Source organism: Humulus lupulus, chromosome X (assembly GCF_963169125.1).
Source record: "Humulus lupulus chromosome X, drHumLupu1.1, whole genome shotgun sequence".
Taxonomy (NCBI): Eukaryota; Viridiplantae; Streptophyta; class Magnoliopsida; order Rosales; family Cannabaceae; genus Humulus; species Humulus lupulus.
Window position 1 is genome coordinate 213,135,523 of NC_084802.1, and position 10,720 is coordinate 213,146,242.

At 34.0% G+C, this 10,720-nt stretch overlaps 1 protein-coding gene across 1 annotated transcript; it reads right to left on the bottom strand.

The window, feature by feature from the left end:
- Nucleotides 1-930: 930 nt before the first annotated feature.
- On the bottom strand, nt 931-1,506 carry LOC133806733 (uncharacterized). The gene has a single exon (XM_062244824.1). It carries the CDS (start codon nt 1,504-1,506, stop codon nt 931-933), a length of 576 nt encoding a protein of 191 aa, XP_062100808.1.
- Nucleotides 1,507-10,720: the final 9,214 nt, after the last annotated feature.

The window sequence follows — 10,720 nt, forward strand, 5'->3', positions numbered from 1 at the left end:
TATTTTTTTTTTTTTTTACTTTTTAGTATTAATATCTCCATGTAATTATTATGTTCCCTTCATGAAGATCTCCAAGCTGATAGACTTCTTAGAAAGTAATTAACCTATCAAAACTTAAAAAGTAATACTTCAGTCAAGTACATGTTTTTTTAAAATGGTAAAGTAAATATTTACTAATAGTTCAAAGTCAAAATTAATTTTTATAAATATACGTCATTTACAATAATTAATAGAAATAGAATCCTAATAGAAAATTCAATTAAAGGTCTAATTAGCCACAAATAATCAAGTTTCCAACAAAATTTAGTAGACTTCTAATTAGCATTTATTTATAGTTAGTCTTTGGATTAACAATTCTAACTGACATTTACAAACAGAAAAATCTGTTAAAACAGAGATTAAGTAGCTAAACCACTTGGTTTATCATTCACAAGTTTATAGAGATTTTTTTTTAAACTTTTTAATCTTGAAAATAAATCAAGCCCCATTTTGGATTATGGTTTTATTAATTTAACTATATGATGACCTTAGTTCAATCTGTTATTATTGTCGTTTTCACAATTATACTCCTGTGTCCCTTTTTGTCGTTTTTCATTTTTTTAGCGATTTATTTCCTTATATTTGTTGTCGTTTACATTCTTTCTTTTTAAAAATTTTGTTCTTCTTTTACCTCATGCAATGCATTCGGGAATCAGGTTATCAAAATATTTCCGCAACATCCTTTGACAATAAAGCAAAGAAAAAGTTGAGGCTAGGAAAAAAAACAGGAAGAGATAGACAAGAAAATTTCGAGAACATATTAATTATACAATCTGATTAGATTGACTTTTCTTTTCTTTTCTTTTCTCATTATGCTTTATATATTTACAATGTCCTACACAAAAACTTTCTATGATACAAATTCTAACAAAAATGATTAGAAGAGATCGACTAGTTGTTGAAAATGTTGAGAATGGAAACTCTAGTTTTCATCAACTGCCTAAAGATGCATTCTAATTCCTCCTTAAATTCCTGGATGTTAAACTCTAGTGATTCCAATCCCTTCAATACTTGTTTCACTTGTACACTTTTGATGCCTTTATTACTTGAATTTACAAGTATCAACTCAACATTATTGGCTTCTAATTCTCCTTCACATGACACTTTTCTAGACCCAAATAGCTTTGAAACTATAGACGATGAGCCTGGTCTAGTCTTTGGCCCAGAAATGAAAGCCAAGAGGGATTGAAACACTTCAGAGGTGACTTCCTCGACCTCATTAAGGATGGTAACCACTGAAAACAAATCAGAATCCTTGGTAACTACCAATTTCTTTGTTGTCATAGTCTTTGAACTCTTGATCATTTTAGCCAATTTCTTTTTGGAGAACATGTATGAGCTGATTATTATCTCATTGCCCAGATCACCAGATTCACTACATGACCCTCTTTTTCTTCTCAGGGATGATTGGAGTTCTTGAAGGGAGTCTCTCATCTGAGAGAAAACATCTCTTGTGGTACCACACATATCCAATAGCCGAAGAGATCCATCTAAGACTTGTTCGACTATTAAACATTATTTGTTGTTATTGTTTTCTTCGGAGAGAGTTTGTGTGGTGTTGTGGTGCAACTCAAGAAAACTACCAAGGCTCTCATACAAATCCTTGAGGCTTTTTAATCTGTTGCATAGTGAAGAAGAAGAAGCAGAAGAAGATGTTGATGATGATGCCCTGAACTTGGACAACTGTTGCTCAACAACTTCAATCAATGGATGAGATCTACAAGGCACTCTGTTTGAGCGAGCATGGGAAGAAGAGGTGGTGATGGTGGCCATATCTTGTTTTTGTTAGAGAAAAATATGTTACAAAAGATGAAAATGTTTGAGGAAAACCCATTGAGACCAACCTTCTTATATACATATACATATACATGTATTGGAATTGGAAAGATCATCACATTATATATTCGGAATCTCTCTAACCTAACTAAAATTATGAATTTATATATATATAGCTACTTTCGTCTGCCATGTGGTGGGACAATAATTACAAACAATGTCTCCTTTTTTTGTAATAACAAACACTAATTAAAACATCATTAAGAATATGATCAATATATTGTGTGGTGGTACCTATAAGGATAATTGAACAGCTTAACATTAATTATTTGAACCACTGATTCATGCAACTGCACAAACCTTATCATATCAGATGCAATGTTCATAGAAAGCAGAATCAACGTAAACAACTTGATCATTAATGATATATATATATACATATAGATATATTACATATACAATATATGGTACAACCAACCCAAAACATGCAATATTTGGTCGATGACCAATATTCATCTCTTTGTTTTGTGCTAATAATTAAGCTCCATCGACAAGACAAACCTGCTATATCGTTGCAGCTCAAGGCCGAGGCAGATCCGCTTAAACTTACTCATTAATTCCTTTGTGGTCTAATCCAACACACACAAACACAAGCAAATAAAGACACAAATTGAAGTTGGTTTAACTACTTAATGTGTATTTATTCTACTTAGTTAGATCGAACAAAGTATATCTAATATGAAATCTTGTTTATAAAAAGTAAAAAACATGTACAAAGGGATTTTTATATGTTTCGGTTTTACCCTAATTCATGATGGGATCTATTGACAAGAATCATGATGGTGATTGTTAGAGGTTACACATAGATTAGTTTTGTTAGTTGTTATTTCTGGTTTTTCAGTTTTGGTTAGTTCTTGTATCTCAAGGGCTTTCTTGTCTTTTTGTATTCTGTTCATCTTCTATAAATAACAACTTCAGCTCTAATCATTTTCATAACGTGATCAAGAGCACTTTCTAAAACTTGTCTCAATTCTGTTCACATTTACATGGTATCAGGCCTCATCTTCTCACTTTCTTGTCATCTTTCTTGAACTTTAATGGCGAACGATCCACCGACTGAAGAACATGCAAGACCCGATCAGAACATCCAGTCCGTTCCGACCGCTTCCGCAAATATCTCAGCCCTCACTCCTCACCAACAGCAATTTCTTGCTCTGTCTCAAGCTCTGAATCACACCCTAGCTGTGAAATTAGATCGAAGCAACTTTCTTCTATGGCAGACTCAAATGGAAAATGTTATATATGCAAATGGCATTGAAGACTATCTGGAGGGAACGATTGTGGCTCCACCTCAGACGATTGAAGGTCAAGATGGCATCAATCCAGATTTTCAACAATGGCGTCGAAAGGGCAGATTGATTCTCAGCTGGCTCTTTTCTTCGCTCACCCCAAAATTGATGTCTCACCTCGTCGGTCATCGCATTAGTGCTGCTGCTTGGGCTGCGCTCAATCAACTCTACTCTTCCACTTCAAATGCTCGAATCATGCAACTGCGATTGCAACTTCAGACAATCAAGAAAGGTGTGTTTTCCATGATGGATTACATCTTGAAGATCAAAAGTTTAACTGATCAACTAGCTGCCATCTCTGAAAAAGTTTCTGAACGTGACCAAGTTTTGTACTTACTTGCTGGCCTTAGTGCCGATTACAATTCTTTTGTGGTGTCCATCACTTCTAAATCAAAGGGGGTCACCTTCGAACATGTCTCTAGTCTACTTCTGGCTCATGAATCCAGACTTGAGTAACAACTCTCGGTAGACGAAACTGTCCCAGTTGTGAACATGGCCTATCGACAGAGCCAGCCTTCAAGATCTCAACCTTGGCATCGCTCCTCACAAGGTCGTAGCCAGTCTCAGGCCCCACACGGCTCCAACCACAACCGCAACAATCCCAATCTCGGCTCCAGACCCCCCAGTGGTCCCAAGATTGTTTGTCAATTATGCCAACGTCTTGGTCATCACGCTTACCATTGTTACAGGCGCTTTGATCCTCAGTTACCCCCTCCACAGACTGCATCTCACGCCAACAACTCTCAGTCTCACTCTGCACCAATCAATGCCATGGTTGCTAATGCAAATTCTGTTGCGGATGACACTTGGTTGCTCGATTCTGGTGCCTCTCACCATTTAACTCCTCACTCATCAAATCTTGAGTCTTCTTCTGCTTATACTGGTTCTGATGCAGTCACCATTGGTAATGGTAACTCTCTTTCCATTAAATCTCTTGGTCATTCTTCTATTCAAACATCTCATAATTCCTTTGCTCTTCACAATGTCTTTCATGTTCCGAAACTGTCCAATAATCTTCTTTCTGTATCTAAATTTTGTTCTGACAATAAAGTGTTTCTTGAATTCTTTGCAAATTCTTACAATATCAAGGATCTCCAATCGAAGAAAATTTTACACAAGGGTTCCCTTGACAAAGGTCTCTACACCCTCCAAGCCAAGAATGCTTTACAATCTGACTTGAAGATCAAATCTGCCTATGTCTCAACAGTTCGATCTTCTAATCTCCCTACCTCTACTATCAATCATTTCCAGTCTCATTCGACAACTCCAGCTGCTATTTGGCATTCTAGATTAGGACATGTTCACTCTGACATTGTCAATCATGTTTTACTTCAATGTAATCAAGACTTCAAATATAATAAAATTTTGATTTGTTCTTCCTGTCAATTTGCAAAGAATCACAAATTACCTTTCCCTATCTCTCAATATCGAGCTACTGCTCCTCTAGATCTTATTCATACTGATCTTTGGGGACCTTCGCCCATTCCCGCCATTGATGGTTCTCGATATTTCATTCTATTTTTGGATGACCACTCTAGATTTTCATGGCTATATTCTTTACATACCAAAGATCAAGCATTATCTGTCTTTAAACAATTTAAACTTCTTGTTAAGAATCAATTCAGAACCACTATCAAAGAATTACAATATGACAATGGAGGTGAGTATTGTTCCTTTGTACACTTTGTGAATGCTTCTGGAATTCATCATCGTTTATCATGTCCCTACACCTCTGCTCAAAATGGCAGAGTTGAGAGAAAACACAAACATGTGGTAGAAACTGGCTTAGCTATGTTAGCGCATGCCTCCCTTCCTTTGCATTACTGGCTATATGCTTTTAATACTGCTATTTACATCATCAATAGACTACCTACTAAACTTCTCAATCTCAAATCTCCCTATCAAATTCTGTACAACAAAACCCCTGATTATTCTCTTTTTAGATCATTTGGGTGCTTATGTTTTCCCTGTTTAAGACCATACAATGATAACAAGCTTCAGTACAGATCTAAAGCTTGCATATTTTTGGGATACAGTACCAAACACAAAGGTTATGTCTGCCTTGACCCTCAATCTCACAGGATATACACCACACGATATGTGGTCTTTGATGAGAAAACTTATCCCTATCACCTTCCACCTCCTTCAACAATTCCCTCTTCTTCCTCTCCTTATTCTCATACTCCTGCTATTCTTCCCACCTCTTTCACTCCCTCTCCCCCATCCTCTTCTACTTCATTTCCACCTTCTGCCCCTTCTTCCTCTCACTTACCTGTTCTTCCTCCTTCTCCTCCTCCCATTGAGCAATCACCTGTCATCTCTACAGAATTTGTTAATACTAGCATTACTAACCCTGTTGTGCAGAATCAAGTCATTTCGCCTGTGCAGGTACCTTCGGCTGAGACAATTCTGGCACCCATCTCAACACCCTTGCCTCCTTCCAATGCGCATCCAATGATGACTCGTTCCAAGTGTGGCATTCACAAACCGAGGGCTTATGTTGCACAACAGCTGCCATCTTCTCTTGTACCTCCTCGAACATACAAGACTGCTCTTCAATCTGCTCCCTGGCGTGATGCTATGGAAGCTGAGATTGCTGCCTTACACAGAAATGGTACCTGGACTCTAGTTGCTCCTCCTGCTCATGCTAATATCATCGATTGTAAGTGGCTATTCAAGTTAAAATACAACCCCAATGGCTCTGTTGATAGACACAAAGCAAGGTTAGTGGCACGGGGATTCACTCAAACTCAGGGAGTTGATTATTTTGACACCTTCTCTCCAGTTGTCAAGCCAGCTACTGTTAGAGTTCTTCTCACTTTGGCCCTGTCAAAAGGTTTGAAACTCAGACAAGTAGACATCCATAATGCATTTCTAAATGGAGAATTAACTGAACATGTCTATATGTCTCAGCCTCCGGGCTTTATCAATCAAGAAACTCCCTCCTATGTGTGTAAACTATGGAAAGCCCTCTATGGCCTAAAGCAGGCACCGCAGGCCTGGTTCTCAAAGCTTAGTTCTGCACTTCTCTCATGGGGATTCTCCAACTCCAAGTCAGATTCCTCTCTGTTTACTCTGCACACCTCTGATGTTCACCTGTTTCTCATTGTCTATGTTGACAATATTATAATAACAGGCAGCTCCTCCCTCCATATTGATCAATTGGTTGCCAAATTACACCAAGCTTTCGCTATTCGGGACCTTGGTCAACTGCACTACTTCCTCGGCATAGAAGTAACTCATACCCCAAACCAGATCCACTTGTGTCAGCAGAAGTACATCACTGATATCTTAAATTCCACTGAGATGCTGGACTCCAAACCTGCTCCTACACCTGGTTCAGTAGGCAAACCTCTCTCTAAAAATGATGACAAACCTCTTGAAGATCCCACTGAGTATAGACGCATCATTGGCTCTCTTCAGTATGTCACTATGACTCGGCCAAACATAGCTTTTGCTGTCAACCGAGCCTGTCAATTTATGCAGCACCCTACAAATTCTCACATGTTGGCTGTCAAAAGGATCCTTAGATATCTAAATGGCACCAAGTCTCATGGCATTACACTTACTGCTGCTTCTTCTCTTCCCCTTGCTGCGTTTAGTGATGCTGACTGGGCCTCCAATCCGGATGATAGGCGCAGCACTAGTGGATATTGTGTTTTCTTGGGTGACAGTCTTGTCTCCTGGTCATCTTCTAAACAGAAAGTAGTCTCCCGGAGTAGCACAGAGTCCGAATACCGTGCTCTTGCAAATGCTGCAGCTGAACTCACCTGGTTCCAGCAGTTATTTTCTGAACTTCAGCTTACAGTACCTTCTACTCCAATACTATGGTGTGATAACATGTCTGCTGCTCATCTAGCTTCAAACCCAGTTTTTCATGCCCGAACGAAGCACATAGAGATAGACTTCCATTTTATTAGGGACATGGTCTCTCGCAAACTCCTCATCATTCACTATGTTTCTTCTTCAGATCAGATTGCAGATATACTAACAAAACATCTGCTTGTAACTCAATTTTCTATTCTTTGTACCAAGTTAACGGTTCTTCACAGACCCATTAACTTGAGGGGGGCTGTTAGAGGTTACACATAGATTAGTTTTGTTAGTTGTTATTTCTGGTTTTTCAGTTTTGGTTAGTTCTTGTATCTCAGGGGCTTTCTTGTCTTTTTGTATTCTGTTCATCTTCTATAAATAACAACTTCAGCTCTGATCATTTTCATAATGTGATCAAGAGCACTTTCTAAAACTTGTCTCAATTCTGTTCACATTTACAGTGATGAGTGGAGTAATTTATGCTCTTATGTATTATTGAATGTACTCACACACTTTCCATGTATGATATTTTCTCTAACATCTCATCAAGATGATGACTATTTTTGTTCACCAATTTTGAACGGCTCGATCACAAGTAGTTTTTTAAACTTTTTTTCGGCTCACTATTCTCGAAAATTTGCAGGATGTATATTGTAAGTACAACGACCACCACCATAAAAAATATAAGGAAAAAAAAAATACTCCAACACGTATTTTGAGAGGCAGAGATTAACTAAGAGGTTAAAATAAGAGTTTGTTGTTAACCCTCTTTTAGTTCGGAGTGGAAATTAATGTTTAGGAACTCTTTAATTTTGCTGAGAAATTAAAATTAATGTTTAATAAGATGACCATCCATCCTTATACATTAATTAGATATTATTAATTAGGAGTATCAACCTCAATCTTAATAACAAAGGCAGTTGTCTCATATGTGTGCCATGTTGTGACCACCGATCGATCAGACAGCAATTACAGCCATTCATGCCTCTTCTAATTGGTTTGAATATTTAGATTATTAATTAATATAAAGAATTTAAGTACTAGTTGGTTACGGATTTTATTACATATATCGATCTTATTCCCACGATTGCACCAAAAGTATCTACCAAATCAAATTTAATTAAGTTCCTAGTAGTCGAATCATTATTTATAAATGGGAATTTACTTATTTGGTACTCTGTGTTTTTACAAAGTATCATTTTAGTATACCCTATGTTTTTAATAATATTCATATAGCACCATGTATTTTAAAATCATACATATTTGGTACTCAGAAACTTAGATTTGATAGATAAAATTTTGTCAATATGAAAGTTATATGTAATTAAGTAATTAAATATCAATTTGAAACCCATATAATTGAGAGCATTTTGATTAAATTTGTAAAATTTTATTAATTAAATTTGAATTTAGAGTATCAAATATGTACGATTTCAAAATACATAATATCAAATGAGCATTATTATAAACACGGGTACCAAAATGATACTTTACAAAAATATCAAGTACCAAATAATTACCTATCCTTTATATTTAAATATATATATATATATTTATTTATATAATGAGGCTAAAAAGCTATATATTGATGATAGATCTTGCTGATTGATTAATCAAAATAATACTAGTGTTGCTTCGGCTCATACGCGTTCATGGTCAATATGTTATAATCTCGTACCAAAGTTGGATTCTTTTAATTTTGAGGAAAAATGGGGTATTTTTTTCAACTAAACTATTTTTATTAATTAAGTGGTAAAGTCTTTCTATAATATTATTATAAACTTGATTTATATAAAGAGTCAATTTATTGCAAACTCTATTTTTTTTCTTTATCTCCTCACCTATTTCCTGCAGGAGATCTATACCAAAATTGAAAGTTTTAACATGTTCTTTTCTCAACCCTTTTAAATACACATCTAAAACTAGAATTGGTAAAAAGAAAAAAGTTATGTATCATTAAAACTTGATCTCACATTTTTGTCCTCTTCTTTATCCATATATATTTTATAAAAAAAATCAAGTCGGCCACACATATATATATTAATATATATAAAAGGATTAATTACATCTCCCACCATAATTTTAAATCGTTTTATACGACATATTAAACAAATTACAAAAATACAGTATTGTAACTCATTGACCGTACTTCTTCTAGGCTTCATGGAGTACCATGGACAGTTTTTAGTACTCCACATCTTCAAAACACTTCTGTAATGAAGAGAAAGGTTCATTAAAGACAGACTCCAGATAAATCATTTCTAATATTGTCCTTGGAAATTAATAAAGTAGATTAATTTATTTTTATTTAAAATGAATGTATTTATTAATATTAAAATTAATATTTATACAAATTACAATATGCAGTTAATTAAAATTAATATTAATAACTATATGTTACAATATACAGTTAAAGTTTCAAGTTTTGTTACAAAAATATATTTAAAGTTAAAAAATTAGTTTTGTAAATCTTTGTAATAATCATGTTAAATAAATTTATAAATATTTATGTAAATGTGAGTTACAAAAATAAACTTTTTAGTTGTGAAATTAGTTTTGTAAATTGTTGTTACAAAAATGTAAAACTTGTTTAAAAAAAATATTGTATTTCACCACTACATTCAATAAAGTGTTTTATAAATAATGAATATCTTAAATTTGTATTTTTAAGTTGTATAGCATAAATATGATGGTTCATGTAATTTTTGTGTACAATATTGTAATAATATAGAAAAACATAATATTTTTATGTATATTTTGTTTATGATTTCTTAACTATAAAATATTTTCGTAAATATTAGTTACAAAAATATCTTTCTTAGTTATAAAACTAGATTTGTAAACTATTGTTACAAAAATAAAAAAATTAGTTACAAATTTGTTTGTAAGTTTTATCTACAAAAAAACAAAAACAAAAACTACAATTCTATAACGGATTTTGTAAATATTATTTGCAAACACGTAATAGATATTTACAAATTTGTAACAGATATTTACTAGTTTGTAAACGTTGTTCACAAAAAATTTATTTTACAGCTTTTATTTATGATTTGTCACTCCGTATTTACAATTTGTCATTCCATGTTTTTATCCAAAAATTCCGTATTTTTGTAATACACCATATTTTTCAGATTATTTTTAACTTTTAGTGCATTTTTGTAGATTTCCCTATATATAAAGCATCGTAATATATTTGGGAGAGTTTTATTCTCATGATAAATTTTGTACTCGGTAATCTCTTTGGTCAGAGTTTGGAAAAATGATTTATATAGGAGTTGTGAATTTTGGTTGTATATTTGTAATTAATTTTCAAGATATTACAAAGAACTTCTCAAAGAGAATTCCCGAAGAAATAATTATCATTTTTGGTGAATCTTGATAAAATCCTTGTTTTTTTGTTACATCCATTTTCTGGTTTAATTTTCTTGTGCTTGCGAGATTTTGTTTCATTTACGAAAATTAAGTTTTAGGGCAAAAATGTAAAATAAAAAAAAAAGGAGGAAATTACATTTTATTTGTGATTTTTAATAGTGTGCAAAATTATAGTTTTTTTTTTTTAAAAAAAAAAAATTTAATTTATGGCTTTTTTTAAGATTTTTCACTTTTATGGGTTTATTTTCCCATATTTTTGTATAAAAGTTAGTTTATGTTATCCAAAAAATTGGCATTGATGACGTGGCAAGTGATCCCTGGACACGTGGCTGACATCTGGAGGAACTCTGCTAGTGTATCGACCAGAAGGT

Excerpts from the sequence above, each read along its gene's own strand:
- LOC133806733 (XM_062244824.1), bottom strand. The coding sequence starts at position 1,506 with ATGTGTGGTACCACAAGAGATGTTTTCTCTCAGATGAGAGACTCCCTT.